Source organism: Helianthus annuus, chromosome 11 (genome assembly GCF_002127325.2).
Source record: "Helianthus annuus cultivar XRQ/B chromosome 11, HanXRQr2.0-SUNRISE, whole genome shotgun sequence".
In the NCBI taxonomy this organism is placed as follows: domain Eukaryota; kingdom Viridiplantae; phylum Streptophyta; class Magnoliopsida; order Asterales; family Asteraceae; genus Helianthus; species Helianthus annuus.
This window is the reverse complement of record NC_035443.2, coordinates 158,756,304-158,773,632: the sequence shown is the minus strand read 5'-3', so window position 1 is coordinate 158,773,632 and position 17,329 is coordinate 158,756,304. Positions and strand designations below refer to the sequence as shown.

The following is a 17,329-nucleotide window of genomic DNA, read 5'->3' as shown; positions in this document are numbered from 1 at the left end:
ATCAGTCTGTAAGTTGACCAAGTCAACTATCCTCCTAGTTTGACTTGGACAACATGATGTTGTCTGGATCGAAGGATAGCCTCGAAGGATACTGCTAATCCTTCGAGGTGCTCGAAAGATATGGTTCGACCATGGTTCGACCATTAGGCATCGAAGGATGATCCTTCGATGTCCATGCTGATCTTTCGGACACAGTGTCATCGATAGATGATCCTTCGGACCATCTATCGATCCTTCGACCAAGACCTGCTGTGTATGGGTATAAATACCCATGCAGTGTGTTAGTGTTAGAGAGATGCACATTTGGAGAGTTAGAGAAACTCTGCTGGAACACACACACACACACTTTAGAGAGTTTGCAAACAAGATTGTAAACATTGTGCTTGTAACCGTAAACCTTCATACGTATTAATACAGTGGTGTTAATCGGTGAACTTTGTGTGTTCTTGTGTTTGTTCTCGCATCATCCCGGTTTGCCCGCTAGCTTGGATTCCGCACTCGCTAGTGGGTTAGTATAACAAGGTTTAGGTTTGTTCTCGATCCTCCGAGAAAAGGGACCTACAATTTATGGTAGCATGTCAATTGTGCAGGTTGTTAATTGTGATATGCATTTGAAGATTTAAATCTGTTTGAATAGATCGGTTAAGAGAAAAGTTGCTTCAATCGATGTATATGTTCTGTTATGATGCATATTAATAGTTTATAGGACTGCTTAGCTGTTTTCCTATTCATATTACCCTTTGTGCTTTGCATATAAGCCTTGCAAACGGGTCACGGGTGGACTGGGTCGGGTCAAAACAGGTCGTTTTGAGAAAGTATTAATTTGGTTTGGACCAGAACAGTTGTTTTAGGAAAAAGGTATCAAAAGTTGGGTTCATCGGCCATATTTGTTTTTAAGTGGCGGTCATGGCAGTGGCAACAGGGATGATGGTGGTTGTGTTGGCGGTGGGAACAGGGATGGTGGTGGTTTTGTAAAACCTCAATAGATTGTAGATCTTAACTCAATTTCCGGCGACGTAAGTTTCGATTTTTACATAGTTTGACCAATTTGTTCTCTCAAGTGTATCGTTGAACAACAGTTGGTCTGCACTATTAATCGCATTTTTTATTTTATTATTTTTTTTTTGTTGTTTAGGGTTACATTGCCTGACGGGACTTTGAATGAGGGGAGAAGTGGGAAACCCTAATTTCATTTCCAATTTCAAACGCATTTGCTTCCTTTATTCCCCATATCTCCTGCACTCAAATCCCTATGACAATGAATACTAGCTTCTGATGGCGTTTGATAGTTTGCAGCTGTTAATCTTATCTATTTTTCTGCAATCACTAATTTGATGTGTTTTTCTTTCTTTTTTTTTTGAATGACCAATCTTGATATCTGGTTAATCATTAGAACATAAAATCCTACATATCTTGATATTTGATTTCGTTTTACATGTTTTTTTGTGCAAGCTCATTTTATATTTGATAAGCCTATATAAGTTCGGTTGGTTTCACCTTCAATTTTTGTAATTTGTATTTTGTTGTGTGCAAGCTGTTTTCCTACCTTATGTGTTTGTTTCTGATAATTATAACATATACCCATATTATATGAATGGTGCTTGATATACATAAAGTTGCACTAAAGGTTACTTAGTGACATGGCAATAGTAGCCAGTTCGATGTTAGCAGTTGTAAATTTATATTTTAAAGATTAAATGAACATTTACAGGAGTCAGGGGGTCAGATCATACTTGATGTTATTTACACATTGAATTTGCTTATAAGATGAATTGATGATGAAAGTTTGTTGTGGTGGTTACTTATACCAGTATCAGGGATTTCCAGGTATGTGATATGTTAACGGCTAATTTTTTTAGAAATGTTTATTATTTATGCGATGTACTCATATTGTTTGCCCTACCTCCCTAATTGCCAATTCATAATTTTTTATACCGAACCAATTCGCAGTAGCTACCAAGACATAACTGATTGAGTAGAAGCTATTGATTGATTCAGTTAATGCAACAAGGTGCGATTGTGAATTTGGTGATTAGGTATTGGTATTCGGCAGTTGGCTATTGCACTATTGCACAAGTAATTTCATATTTCAATGACAGCCTTCCATGTTAAGTTGTTCGAGAACAGTTTTTTCCAAATTTGCATGGCAACTAGATAGTCCCTGAGCTGGGAGGCGCTTGAGATGTTTGATAAAGCATATTTTTTTTTTGTCTGAAGCGCTGATCGACATAAAGCATTGTGAGGCGCGCTTGAGGCATGAGGTGCTAAGGAGCCTGAGGTGGCGCTCCAGTCAATATTAGGTCAAAATCAGGTTTTATCTCGGCCAATAGTCAAATTCAGATTCAGATTGGATTTTGTTTGGCCTAAGAGACTTCTCTAAACCCTAAAAAGAGAACATTGCTTTTTATACTTCTTTATCCATTGACTTTAACCGTTAAAAAAGAGGGTTCAAGACTTTTTTGTCTCCATTTCTCTGTTCTTTCAAGCATCGATTCTTTCAAGACCTTTTATGTTCTTATGTTTTTGTTTTATGTTTTAATTAGTTGAAGGCTTACTTTCATTCTTGGGTGTAAAGTTAAATTGTCCGTCAAACGTATTTTTAACCCATACAAGTTACAAGCTTCTAAGTGATTTTTATTCAAAGAAGTGAATAATCATTAAAATGATATTGTTTTGTAATTATATTTACACATCAGGACCTTTTTGAGTGTGACCCGTTCCGACCCAAACCTGTTTTGACTTCTAAGTTGTGACCTAACGTGTCCAATCTACACATTTTTCCACCTCTGCAAAATTCTACTCATTTCATGACATTTTGAGATTAAATTTTCTCTCTAATTTTTGCAGATCGTTACTGCATTTGGATTTCCCTACAGTGACAGCTAAAGCCTGTAAGTTGTTTTATAATGCCACTTCCACTCCTAACGACCCGGGTATCAGCTGGCCAGTAAAGAATCTATGCACCAAATGACACAGATTGTCTAATAACAGTGGTATACATCTAATAACAGGTGGGCCAGTTAAGGTGTTTCGTGTGCCACCTTAAATGCTATTTCATTTGAAGCTGACCCATTTCATATTTATTGTGTTTTTTGGCAGAACGATATCTATATATGGGTCTTATCAACATTTATTTTGTTGGTTGCTCTGCCAATGTGCTTTAATAATATAATTTCCCAACTTAGCGGGCGTAAGAAAACCAACTTTTTTATTTTCTGAACCCTCCCTGGATACTGTTAGGGAAAGGTGGAATATAAGATTAGCAATGTTTATATACTCAGATGTATACATGGTTAAGTTATTAGCTTGACATCATGATGTCCGGTTTCTAATATAATTTGGTTTTATTAGTTTACATTTGATTAAGATTTGAGTTTGATTAAAGCTTGCACTATTATCCGATATAGTTTTTGTAATTTGGTTATATTAGTTTACATTTGATTAAAACTTGGGCTTGATTAACTTTGACCCGTTCCGGCCCAAACTAAGTTATTTAGTTTAGATTTTTATATCTATAATACTTTGTTTCATCTCAGGCTTTAATGCAATATTGATTACAATTATGTTTAACAGAAACAAGAAGATGGCTTATGCAGCACTGAAAGTATTGATTCCCTTTCATTGTTAGGGCATCTAATCTTTTGTTTCACGTTTTTAGCATAAGCCAAGAAAGTATTTGTTCTATCATGCGTGAAGCTCTCGCCTTGCGCCTAGGCAATTGGCACGAAAACGCTTAGGAGCGCCTCAAGGTTTTTTAAACCACGAATCCAACGCAAGGGATGAAAATGACAAACATACATCACAAAAGGTATTAGTCATCATAATCATATTTGACAAAGTAGTTAATTACTGTTTTCGTCCATGTGGTTTGTTAAAAATCACTATTTCAGTCCATTAGTTTAAAAATTGCGATTTCAGTCCCTGTGCTTTTTGCTTATTTTTACTTGATTCTAGAAAGAACAAATTAGGAAACTTAAACTTGATTAGTTAGGCTTAAATGAAGATGATTAAGGTATATGATGGTCATGGCGATGGTTCTCTTATATGTCATGTTTAGTTTCTAGCTTTTTAAAGTTTTGAATCATGATAATGGTGTTTCAATTTATAGCTTTTTGTATTTTCTTTTTGTACAATAGTTAGTTTCTAACAAGCTTTATTTTAATACATGAAACCAAATCACAACATACATTCAATTATCGAACCCAATTTGGTTTAACTGACTAAGTGGTCGATTTGTGTTAACAGAATTCTTCGAGCTTTTGAAAGCATAGAAAGCATAGAATTTACTCCGGAAATTGTGCACTTGACAAGATTATGACGTTCGACTAAATAGATAGTTGCAACAAGTGTATATCTTGCCAGCTGGAAGCTAGATCAGTCGTGCCACCATGGGGAGTTTTCTGTAATTTTTCAACCCAAAATGAACTAGCTGGTTCATAGGTCATGGGTCAAAAAGGATAAAGCATGCCGGTTGATTGAAATGCTTTTTTATGGGGTAATCTTCGGTTATTATTTTCCTAAATTTTCTTTTTAATTCAACTTATATATGAAATTTTAAGGTAATTGTAAATCATATGACCAAAACATTGCTAGGTTTCAAGAGTAACTCTTATTTTATGCAGAGTAGGAAATCTGCAACCATTTAAGCTTGTGCCATAGAGCAAGGGTTTCAAGCTAATTAAGTAAGTTAATATTTAATTAGTTTTTAATACTAGGTTTTCAATATAATTGTTATGAGATTTTTTAAGTTAAATCAATTAATGTTTTCTTATTAAAAATACCTTATAAGCTGTTTGACATTTTAGGTGAATACTGAGTGGACAAATGGTGCATTTGTCAATCATTAATTTTTTGAAGCCCCTAGAATGTCACCCGCTTCAATGGTTTGTCAAAATTTTTATTTTTATTAGGAATTAGCTAGGAACGGAGACGTGAATTCAACCTATTTATGGGAAAGTGAAATCTGATCATTTTGAGTGGTATTCTATTTCTAAAGAGTCAAAGTAGCAACATAAAAAAAAGTTTTGCTATAAAGAAAATGGGTCAAGGAAGTCAATTGGGTTAGAAGTCGAAACCAGTACTGAATTTTTCGAACCGACTTGATTTTCGGTACCGATTTGGTACCGACCTTTAGCGTTTTTGGTATCGGTATTTACCGATTTTCCTTCAAATACCGGTCTGTACCAGTACCGAACTGTACCATACCAGCTATTTCCGGTACCAGTACCCATTTTTTGGGTCGAGTATTTTACTACACGATCTTGCTTTACTTGAATCAAGTTGATTTGCGATTTTTATAGTGGATTTGGATTTTCGAACAATTTATCTAACAAAACGAATATATCTACTTTATTGATTACAGGGTCGTGCAATCTTTGCGAGTGGTAGTCCATTTGCTCCTGTTGGCTATAATGGAAAAATCTACGTGTATCTGGCTAGGTCACTACTTCTTAAAGTTTAGTATTAAATTAGGTCTATAATGTTTTGATAAAACATCAAGGTATGCTTCAAGAAATTGCCAATTAGTGTCTGTTTTATTAGTATCTTTGACTTTATATACAGAAAATAATTTGTTTTTTTAACATGGCTCGAACCAGTGGGTTGAGTCGGTCAGTTTTAAGAACCTGGTAAGTTTTTATCAACGGGCACCGACATTTTTTTTTATTTATTTCATCATTTTAATCTTACACTAAAAAAAGGTGTGCATTTCTGAGCTACATAGTTCTAAAGTTTTATTATGGGTCAAATGAGCGAGCCTTTTAGGACATGCCAATCGATTCGTTATATTGCATGCAAGTAGTTCTAAAGTTTTATTGTGTGCGTCTTTTTGAGCTCGATAGTTCTAACGTTTTGTTAAATGTGTCAAACAGGTAACTGGAAAGTCAGTTTAGTTAAAGAGGTAGTCAGGTAGAACTATCATTTTCTATTAAACGGTTGAGTAGGTTATATCTGTTAAATGAACAGTTTTGTTACAAGGGTCATTTTCTATTAAACTTGTGAGTTTTTATAAAAGAAATGGTTTTTTTAACACGACTTGAATCAGTGGGTTTCTAAATCTGCTCAAGGTGAATACTAGACTAAGCATGTTCAATGACCGGGTCAACGGGCATGTGCAAGCTACAAGTCTTATAGCATAAGCATGGATTGAAATTCTGATACCCAGGTGAGTTACTCCTATGTGTTATTTTGACTAAAAAGTCATAGGTCGTAATGATTGGGTCATCTGGAAGATGCGGGCTAGGATCCTATGGTTAAATAAGTCAGAATTAAAAGGGAAGAGTTTGGGCTGTAGGTACAACTGTATATAAATATGGTACAACGTTTTTAGCAGTCGCAAGAAGCAGACGAGAATTTACACATGCCGATTTTTACACATGGCGAAAAACGTTTATATGGAGTTGCTACCTTTTTGTCTCTAATACTTTAAATTCATTTACATTTATTCAATTATTTGATCGTCGGGTTTAATATGTTTTTATTGCAATGGTTATGATATGGATAATTATGTGTTTTTTTTTGCTCATTGAATGTTAAAGGCATGTTACAGTTACAACTTTGAAACACTTTTGGCTATGCTGCCTATATCAATTCATTTGTGTATTTAGGTGCTAATGATAGGTTTGTAGAAAAAAAATACAAAAGAAAGCACAAAAAATAAAATGTAAAAGGACAAAACTTCGTATTTGGTTTTGTGAGTTCATTGTAAATCAATCATTACAAAAGTAATGGAACGTTTATTTCATTTTAAATTTTATGTCAAGGGCAGTCACCTTCTATGGTTGGTTTGTACTTGAAACAACCCGTCTTCTCTCATGGTCAATTGTTTGTTGCTTTATCAAGGGTAAAAAAACAAGATGAGTCACACTACTAAAACTTGACAACAACGGCAAACCTACAGATAAAACAACTAATGTGGTTTATAAAGAGATTTTCAACGAATTGTGATCGTTGTATATTCATGTATTTCAAATTGTCGTCGTACTCTAATATAATCGTTTGTGTTTTTACGTGTATAAAATCATAATATTTATGTCGACGGTGATAATTTTTTATTTCAGTATCATTTTTATAGGTTTATATTGAAAAGTTCTTTCGTTACAAAAAGTTCCTCTCAATGCCAGTAGATATTATATGTTTGTGTTAAGCCACCCGCGAAACTCGCGGGTTCTTAAACTATGTTTAATATATTATAAAAAATCAATTAAATCATAAATAAAGTTCATAGCTAAATTTAGTGATTTGTGATTTTCATGTACTCATTTATCTATAATTTTTTTGTTCAATATCATTTTTATACATTTATATTGGAAAGTTCTTTCATTACAAAATTCATCTCAATACCAGTAGATATTATATGTTTGTGTTAAGCTACCCGTGAAACTCGCGGGTTCTTAAACTAACGTGGTCAATTGTATGTTGCCTTATCAAGGGTGAAAACAAGAGATGGGGTCAAACTACTCATACTTGACAACAACGGAAAACCTGCAGATAAAACAACTAATGTGGTGTATAAAGAGATTTTCAACGAATTGTGATTTGTGCATATTGATGATTAATAAAAGGTTTTTACCTAATCCGTTTCAACACGTGTATTTATTCATAATATATTTTATGTAAACGATGATGATGATGAAATATTATCTTTAATCAACCCGTGTAATACACGGGTTCTTAAGCTAGTTTATACATGTAAGGATACATATGATTTTTATTTATCTACAGTTCGTTATTGTTAAATTGGACACATGCATACATATAAATTTTCTGTATGAATAAATTATCCCTAGACATGCCATGTTAAGTACCCTTTATTTGTGTGACAATCACTTTAGTTATGCACTTGTTAAGTATGCCATCTATGGAGGAATTAAATCAGCTTTGGCCAGATATTAAGACATTCATGTTTATGATGCACACTTAACATAGCTTTCGTAATACTTGGATGATAAGTAGATGTATCAAATCAGCTTTGGCCAGAAATGATACATCAGAAGCTCATTCAAGTAAAGCCATTTTGGTTTTGTAGAACATTATTTGATCCTTATTAATTAACTAACTAATTACAAAAACCAATTATTTAGTAGCAAACCACCTGTTAGCGCGGATTGAACTCCGCGGTGAGTTCGCTGGGGTTGCAGGGGAACAGCGTGCCCCCGCACGGGTTTCGGGGCGGAGCCCCGAGCTAAATTTTAGTTCACATCAAACAGCCTAAGGTAATGAGGTCTCGAGTGAGGTCTCGAGTCAGGTCTCGAGTTATGTCTCGACTGAGTTTTGAGATCTCGAGTCAGTTATGAGGTCTCGAGTCGCAACCTTTGTCTCGAGTTGGAACCATGGTCTCGACTACTGTATTTTATGAGATATCGACTCATAATGAGGTCTTGAGTCGCAACCACGGTCTCGAGTTGCAGCCTTGTGGTCTCGAGTCGCGACCTTATGGTCTCGAGTTATGACCTTATGTTCTCGAGTCGAGACCTTTGTCTCGAGTTGTAAACTTTTGAGCCCTTATGATTTCGAGTCGAGACCTTATGGTCTCGAGTCGAGACTGATGGTCTCGAGTCGTAATCTGATGGTCTCGAGCCGTAATCCATTAATAGCTGTTTATTGTGATAATAACTGAAAATTTGAATTCTAAGGGATTTTGAGATATGGTTTCCTGTTTTAATGATGATCTAATTTTATCAAAATATTTCGAAACTTTTATCTGATTATCAATTAACAGTTTTCGAATAAACTTAAAAGATAAAATTGGATCAAACAGGAAAAAACACTCATCAATCCTAATTACATTCCAAAACATAATGGAATTTTCGAATTTTCCTAAGAACATGATGAACCCTAAAAAATAAAACATAAATTCTGGAACCCGAAACCTGAATTTTAAGGCTTTAAACAGATTTCGGTATAATTAAGATTTACCATTATGATTCCGAGTCATTTTAAAAAACATTCTTTTCCCTAAAAACATTGATCTCGGCACATATGACCCGAAAACAGCCGTGAGTTTTATTGAGTTTTCAAAACTTCTATTTTCCAGATTTCAATCCCAGAATTAATGGATATGAAAACAGAACTGATTAATCAACATATGCTCTGATACCACATGTTGATCAGTTTTGTTTAGACATAATGGAAAACATGAAAACATACCTTTGATTGCATCAGTACAGGCCAACAGAGAATCCAGATGTTGACGCAGCAACAATGTTTGAAATGATTGTCAGCTTGATCTGGTTCCTCCTTAGGGTGCAATCTAATGATGGTGATGATGAGAAACCTACAAGGATATCGGTTATGGAGTGGAGGTCGATTGATGTTATGAGAGTAATTAGGTTATGTGTCTAACCCTAAAACCTCTACATAAGTCTCCTTATATATGCACCCAAGAGGAAACCCTAATTAGTTAATAAGGGTAATTAGGCCCATCAACAATTACCAACTAATTATTTAATAGGATTGTTATATATTTTGATCCATATAATGTAAATAAATGATTATAATGGCTACTAGATTAAATATAATATAAAATATTTAATCTTACAGGCTTTTGCAGGGAATTGTAGAACCAATCATTGGCTCAGGGCTGTGCAGAACTTTTCAGGGCTGTCCAGGAAGTATCAGCCATTACAAATGGCGAATTTCCTGCAGAATATGCCATTAAAAATGGTGAAAAGTTAATTTTCTGCACACAAGCCATATGAAATGGCGAATTTTATTGAAACCTGCAGAATATGCCATTAAAAATGACGAAAAGGTAATTTTCTGCACACAAGCCATTATAAATGGCGAATTTTATTGAAACCTGTAGAAATGCCATTTTATTGACACAATCAATTTGATTGAATAATATTCTAAAGGTGGTCTTAGATATCTGTTAAGATCTTCAATCTTGATATCTTTTGTGTGAAAGAACATGCCATGTGTAATGAATCTTTGCCAACCCCCATTCTGGTTTTGAAGCACTAAACTAGTAGCTAGCCGCAATTTACGATCAAATTTGAGTCTGTAATGACAATCATGATTCAAGTTGATGGTTCACATATTATTGTTACTAAAACAAAAGTGGGTATTTGTCAATGAAAAAGAGTTAGCAATTAGTCTATAACTAAATGAGAAGTGAGTATGTACCAAAGCAATGGCTTGCTTGTTAAATTCTAACTTTCTAAGGGATTTTAGAGAACTATGCTTAGAAGTGTTGGTGTTTCCTCTAAAGCACTTATTCTCTAAAGTGGTGAGAAAGGAGATAGGCGGCAGAACAAACCCGGGTAGTGAAGACTTTGTGATGGATTGGTGTGGATGGAGAAGCATTTCTGGCAGGATACCAACGAAGACAGAACTTGCAAAAAGAGGGGTCCAAGCAGGGAGTTTGCTATGTCCAGTGTGTGGAGTTTCGCAGGAAACATTGGATCATGTTTTAGTAGCTTGTACTAAGGCTAAGGCAATCTGGTGGCGTATGGGGGCATGCCAGAAATATCTGGAGTTGTCAGCATGTAGTAAAAGAAAGACTTAAAGCTGTCAAAAAAAGTATTGCCAAAGAAACAAAAGAAGGCGTTGATGTGCGTTACCATGGCAGCATTTTGGAAGTTATGGAATAATAGAAATGAAAAAGGTATTTGATGGAAAACATAGCTCCATCAACAGAACCTGGGATGAAATAAAAGAATGCTCTTTACTGTGGCTAAAACATAGAGCCAAATTAGGAGATTTGAATGTAGAAAAGTGGTGTAATGAAGGTGTGTTAGCAATAGAGTAGGGGTGAAATACTAATGTAATATGTTGACTTCTAGCTCCTGGCTAGTAAGTTTGTTAAATTGAATAAAATGCAATCTTTTCTGATTAAAAATTAACTTATTCTCTACTTCTAATAAAAGCAAGCGATTAGTCATTCCAAAACTCAAATCAAAAGGCTAAGACCACCCGTAGTGGTTGCCCAAAGGGGCTTTTTTTGCTCAATCACGCTCAATCTCGCCCCCTAGCCACTACGCATGGGTGTGTTTGGCATTTTTTTTGTTGAGGCGTGTTATAAATCACGCCAAATGGAGGGATTTCTTGGCCAATCACATTTGAGCTTCCATTTTTTGTCCAATAAGATTTTTTAAATGTTTTTTTTATTTTGTTTTATTACAAACATAATGTCTCACAATCCCCACATCCCACTACACCTCTTTTGTAAAAACGCTCAATAATGCCCCATTGCTGAGTGGGCTGCCACATGGCGCAAAACGCCCTAGGGTGGGACATTATTCACCCAAACGACTACGCATGGTCTAAGGAAAGCATATTTTTCAAATCTAGAGGTTCAGGTAAGGAACATTAAATGCTTGCTTTTATTGGAGGTAGGGAATAGGTGCTTTGGAGGAAAGGCTACAACTCTTAACTTCTTAAGTATATATAGTCTCCAAATTTCCTTTAAATTTAACAAGCCATTTCTTTGGTAGATACTCACTTCTCATTAAACATTTGACCTTTTTATCAAGTTCACATGGCCATTGGCGAATCATGTTCACAGGCAAGTCTTCCCCAAGGTAACCAGCATGGTATTTTAACATCTAGCAGTTATTTTGGATTTTAAATATCTATAGCCGAACGGTTTTGGCTACAAACGGTATGATTTTTTATGGTTAAAAGGGAAAGCAGTTTGGCTATTCGGTTAAACCGGCTATCCAAGGCATTTCTCATGTCATGCTTAAGATGATTATAATAAATTAAGAAGATATTAAAACCTATTTCTATTTCTTTCAAGTTAATCATCCATTTAAGGAAATGTATCAGGGGATTTGAGATCAACATCTGAGGCACCACCAGCTCACTACATTCTTAACATTCAGCAATTTTCTTCACTAACAAAACATAATGTTGAAAGATATGAATCAAATGAATTTGAAGCTGGAGGCTATAAATGGTAATTTTTTTCTCTTGCTTATCTACCTAGTTACACTACTATAGAAAAATAAGTATTAGCGAAAGTGATCCGTACTTACACCCTGAGGCGTTGTGCGCCAAATACAAATGGGACCCTTTAACACCTGAAATTACTACTATAATCGAACCTTTAATCGAACTACGATACATAAGCAAAAAGATGGGCACCTCTAGAATATGGGCCCTGTGCGGTCACCCACCGTGCACACCCTCTAAGACGCCCCTGTGGATCATCAACGGATCCCACTAAGTTTTAAAAATGTTGGAAAACGAGTTGACGCCAACCCGCGCGTTGCGGCGGGACATAATTAAAGCATAATTATATATAAAAAGCTTTTAAAACTGACCGAAAGTGTTTGTGGCCCGACCTGACCAACCCATTTAATCGCGCATGTTGACCTTTTTACCTGACCCGCCTATACTACCCATCTTAAACATTTACCATGTGTTACACTTAATGTCCTAACGGGTCGTGTCTCCTAATGTGATCAAACGAATCTTCATATTCTAACCGTTAGAAGCTAGCCCATGCAACTTACAATACGACCAAATCAACCGGATTCAAAACAAAATATTCTACAAACGGCGACAAAATGAAGCACAAACCTGAAGACTGATTTACACCCCTCGCAACCGTGCGAAACCAATCTTCTATCTCTGTTTCTGTATGAGTGAACATCAAAAGCCATATATATCCGTAATCCGATTAACCCGAACAACATCGATTCAACTGTTGGCCTGTATTATATTAACTTTTTCAAACAGCACGACGATTGGAATCTTTTGGAACAAAAGTGCAGTATGTACAATTGTAAACCAACTTTTTTTTTAAATCAACAAAGATATCCAGACTCAAACTACCAAATAGACCGGCCCGAACTATCAAAAACTTGAACGATAAACCCAATTAACACCCTAAATTGTAGGCGGTTAAACATATATAAAGAAGACACCTTTTTGCAAGCCACAGGCCTTTCCTTGTATACTACAAATCATACCAATATTCAAATTCAAAATAGAGTACCACCAATTAAATGAAAAAAAATCGTAGAAACATATAACGTAAAGTATGTGAGATTGAGATTCTAAACCGTCTGTAACGACCGGAACTCCGGAAGGTTCGGTCACAATTTCAACGAAATCTGCATCGGAATGGTCGGCGTCGCAATCTGACAACGATTCTGGTGATTTTTGGGTGAGAAAGTAATCACCCTCGCCGGCAAAACGTGACTTGATTGTGGAATTACGGTTGGAAAATGATAGTCATGGAAATGAATAAAGAGAAGTATGTTGCTTTGATGTCGAACATGATGGATTTTGGGTTTGAATTACGAACAGAGTGTCGCGCGTCGGTTACTTTCCGGCAAGAAAAGTGTAAAGTTGGGTTTCTATATATTAATATTGTTTTTTTCTACCGGCGCCTTAGTTAATTGCATAAGTATATGAACCGAAACGTTGTGCCTTTTCTTACCGACGGGAGTTGTTCGATGATTGGTTTTAACCGACACCAGTTGGTTTTTGTATAAGGATATAATTGAAACAACCACCTGTAATCACCAACAGATGTCCTAACCAACAAAGTTGAGTTTATCATAGACGGATTACCGACAACCATCAACGTTGGTCATCCAATCGTCGTTGACTGTCATAACTACTTAGTGATGACTAGCCCTCTGTAATCCGTCAGTGATACTAAGGATAAAATTTCAGATAAGATTCCTTTCTTTTCAGTCACTTTTCATAGAGAAACATGTTGACCAAGTAGAACATTTGTAACTTGCAGGAAGTTGGTGATTCACCCAAATGGCAACAAGAGTAAAAAAGTTGGAGAATTCATGTCAGTATACCTAGCCATGGCGGACACGACCTCACTCGCACCCGGTTGGGAGGTTTATGGTGCTTTCAAGATATTTCTACTTGATCAGAACAATGATACTTACTTAAAACTTGAAGGTAACAGCTTCTTTGGTCAATTATGCATTAGTGGTTATAATATTGACATTCATTTGACATTTGTCATCCAGATGAAAGGATTAACGGAAGACGATTTCATCGGTTGAGAACTGAATGGGGCTTTGATCAATTCATCAGTCTTGAAGAATTTGGTGACTCTAACACAGGGCCGGCCCGTCAGTGTATCAAACCTAGGCTACCGCTTTGGGCCTCCAAAAGTTTAGGGCCTCTATTTGAAAAATATTATGTTTATATATTATGTATAATAACATTAAGTTTGATTAGCTTGTTTAATCTGATCCCTGTAGTGTGGTGGTAATCATTCCGTGCTTGTCAAAGCCCAGATTCAGGTTCGATTCCCAGTATCAATTTTTAAACCTTATTTTTTTTTTCTTTTTAAATTGGAGAAGCCTCCGTAGGGCCAGATCCAAAAAATACAATGGATAAATCTAATGTTCAGTCTCTTTGTTATCATGGTTTGTAGCCTGTAGTGTTTATTAATTGATATATTTTAATTTAATGGTTTAGGTTTATTTTGATTTTATTTGTTAAGATTATTGTTATGTTGATTTTATTTGTTAAGATTTTTGGGTTTTATTAGCAAAATCATCAATTTAATAGTGGTTTTTGTCTTTTTGGTTTATTAAAGTTGATTAGTAAATTATGTTATCCTAATTTGCTTTCAAATAGTCGTTGGTCACAACCAAAAATTCAAAATCAGAACTGGTTCCCTTAGAAACAAGAATAAGTTTATCACTTTTTTGTGCTACTGGCGTTTTAACTCTTAGATAGTCTCAACAAGTTTGTTATAATTGTTAATATTTTTTTTGGAAACATGGCAATTAGTATCTTTTGAATTTCTGGAATCTTAATCACTCGGCGTCATTTAACTTTATTTTAACAAATTATGTTTTTCTTCCATTAACAAAGTGTAATGGATCCATGTTCGTTAACACGTTATCGACTCATTAAGCGATTAATCTAGTAATATTGGTGAGTTATCAATTATCATTAAGATGGTGAGTAAATTAATATGTATTCAAAAGAGCCCCAATTTTAATATTCGCTTTGGGCCTCCAAAAAGCTTGGACCGGCTCTGCTCTAACAACGGGTACCTTCTCGGAGACAGCTGCGTGTTTGGAGCCGAGGTGTATGTCCACAAAGAGCGAAGCAAAGGCAAAACCGAGTCGTTGTCAATGGTAAAGGATGCAGTTATTTACAAGCGCACATGGAGAATCAGCAACTACACGAAAGTAATTGCAGACTGTGAAAGTTCCAATGTATTCAACATCGGGGATCACAAATGGTAAACAACGTTGTTGTTACGCGAATCTAACGCGTGTTTTGCTCCAAGGATGACTGGGTATAAGTTATCATATCATATGTTGATCAAATTTATTTAGATGTTTGTAACTTGCAATTGTGCAGGAAGTTGCAGCTATATCCTAACGGGAAAGGTGGTATTGGTGGCTATATATCGCTAAAACTCGCTCTGGCTGAACCTGAAAAGCTTCCATCTGGAACTAAGATACTCGCAGAATTTACTCTTCGTATGGTGGATCAGCTGGATTCAAGGCATTACTCTGGCAAAGGTATATGTATCCTTTACATGAGTGAACGTTGGGTATTTTGGTTGCCAATAGCCGTTTGCTACCGATTTGTGATCAAAATTGCAGTCACAAAGATGTATGTGTCAAATCCAGATGTGAACATTTTAGACTGCTTTTGTGACCACAATCTTGGTCTTATATTGCAACCGATTTTTGACTTCTACTTAGCGACTGATTTTCAGTTACGGTTTTGCGACCGAATATTGAGTGGCCAGTTTGCAAATTGTTTGTGACCGGCATTTTTAGTGACTGTTTTTACAGCCAACATTACTTAATAAAATTCTAGTTTTTTTTATTCTTTTAGAATGTTAAATATTCATATATTACTTCCAAGTTCACAAAATATCCAAATTTTATCCAAGAATTCAAAATATCCAAATTTCACAAACATACTGTTTACAACTAAAGTTGGTGTGGTCGCTAATATTGTGACTTTGTCATTTATGTCGCAGATCAGTCGCTATATTTACTACTTTTTTAAGTAACAATAATATGTAAACCATCAAATTGAATTATGATTGTCAATATTATTCTTATCACAAACTCAAATACGATCATAAATTGCAGCTAGCTACTGGTTTAGCGCTTCAAATCCGGAATGGGGTTGGCAAAGATTCATAACACATGGCACGTTCTTTCAGACAAATAGAGGGTTGTTGTTAAAAGATGTTTGTTGTATAGAGGCAGAGGTTGCCATCCATGGAGAGGTAACCGTCTTTGGATAAGTTTATTCATATAGAACATTTGATATGTCATTGTCAAATTTAACAATAAGGAACTGTAGCTAAATAAAGTTCATATGGATCATTACATGTATAATAAGTTGCAAAGTGCGCAGTTCGAATCAAACCTCTTCATGTTAAGAAACCGTGCCTATACCCTCACATCGCGTCAATTGGCGCAGCTCTTTGACACCCCTACGCGTGATTCAATATTCGATCAATATGATTTAGTAGGTCTGTGGTTGCACTGCACTATAGATATTTCGTGTCAACAAAGAGTTTACAATTCATTGACATATCTTTAACATGCCAGACAGGATGCGTTGAACAACAAGCACATAACATAATTTCATAAATGTTAAGATGTACAACAATCAGAGATACAATTACATACAATTGCTATAACATCAATTATATAAAAGTCTTCTTAAACACTAATACTCAAACCTTTCATAATGAACCAATACAAGGAGTAATCGTAAATGCAATAAATTAACAGAAATATGAGTAACATATATAGTAATCGCACAAATGAAACTAAAGTTTAAGAGATTATGATTAATTAATACTACATATAGGTGCATAGATATTTCACCCATAGATCAATGTGCATGGGTCCATACCATATTGATGCCGTATCGAATTGCGCTCACAACATGACCATAAAGACGCCAAGTTGGTACCACATCACCGATGTGACACCCGACAATTAATCACATTAATCCGTACACCTACTTAATCATGTTTAGCACTAATTGCATACATTTAGTCTTAATGAGGATTAAATTTAGTCTATAGAAGTATAGCAAGAAACATATAAATGCATAGGTTTGCATCCGATAAATACTAGTTTTTGTCACGATACGTAGAGGTATTAATATACGGCTATCACTATTATCACATCCCTACATCTTATTCTCGCACCCTTTTCACTCTATCTCTCTCTATATTTATCTATGTATGTGTAGAGAGTGTAGGTCCCTTCTCGGAGGATGACGAACCTAAACCTTGTTATACTAACCCACTAGCGAGTGCGGAATCCAAGCTAGCAAGCAAACCGAGATGAAACAAGTATAAAGCACAACACACAAGGTTCACCGATTAACACCACTGTATTAATACGTA

At 35.5% G+C, this 17,329-nt stretch overlaps 1 protein-coding gene and 1 long non-coding RNA gene across 10 annotated transcripts; both read left to right on the top strand.

Annotated features, from left to right (window-relative positions):
* The first annotated feature begins 608 nt into the window (after positions 1-608).
* On the top strand, positions 609-6,457 carry LOC118484098. 7 transcript variants are annotated; one of them, XR_004872642.1, is made up of 6 exons: positions 609-1,016; positions 1,136-2,300; positions 2,848-3,808; positions 4,246-4,495; positions 4,623-4,682; positions 5,363-6,457. It is a non-coding gene; the product is annotated as an uncharacterized LOC118484098 (long non-coding RNA). The 7 variants fall into 7 exon arrangements; XR_004872644.1 differs by having other exon boundaries at positions 612-1,016; positions 1,712-2,300; XR_004872645.1 differs by having other exon boundaries at positions 613-1,827; positions 1,951-2,300.
* A 4,936-nt stretch (positions 6,458-11,393) lies between these two features.
* On the top strand, positions 11,394-16,270 carry LOC110890850 (MATH domain and coiled-coil domain-containing protein At3g58210). Of its 3 annotated transcripts, XM_022138495.2 has the most exons (7): positions 11,394-11,522; positions 11,770-11,899; positions 13,703-13,872; positions 13,944-14,222; positions 15,002-15,178; positions 15,301-15,464; positions 16,050-16,270. In XM_022138495.2, the coding sequence occupies exons 5-7, from the start codon at positions 15,069-15,071 to the stop codon at positions 16,205-16,207; spliced, it is 432 nt and encodes a 143-aa protein (XP_021994187.1). In that variant the 5' UTR covers positions 11,394-11,522; positions 11,770-11,899; positions 13,703-13,872; positions 13,944-14,222; positions 15,002-15,068; the 3' UTR covers positions 16,208-16,270. The 3 variants fall into 3 exon arrangements, 2 of the variants coding, with proteins under 2 accessions (XP_021994187.1, XP_021994186.1); XR_004872640.1 differs by lacking the exon at positions 11,770-11,899 and having other exon boundaries at positions 11,427-11,522; XM_022138494.2 differs by lacking the exons at positions 11,394-11,522; positions 11,770-11,899; positions 13,703-13,872; positions 13,944-14,222 and having other exon boundaries at positions 14,874-15,178.
* Positions 16,271-17,329: the final 1,059 nt, after the last annotated feature.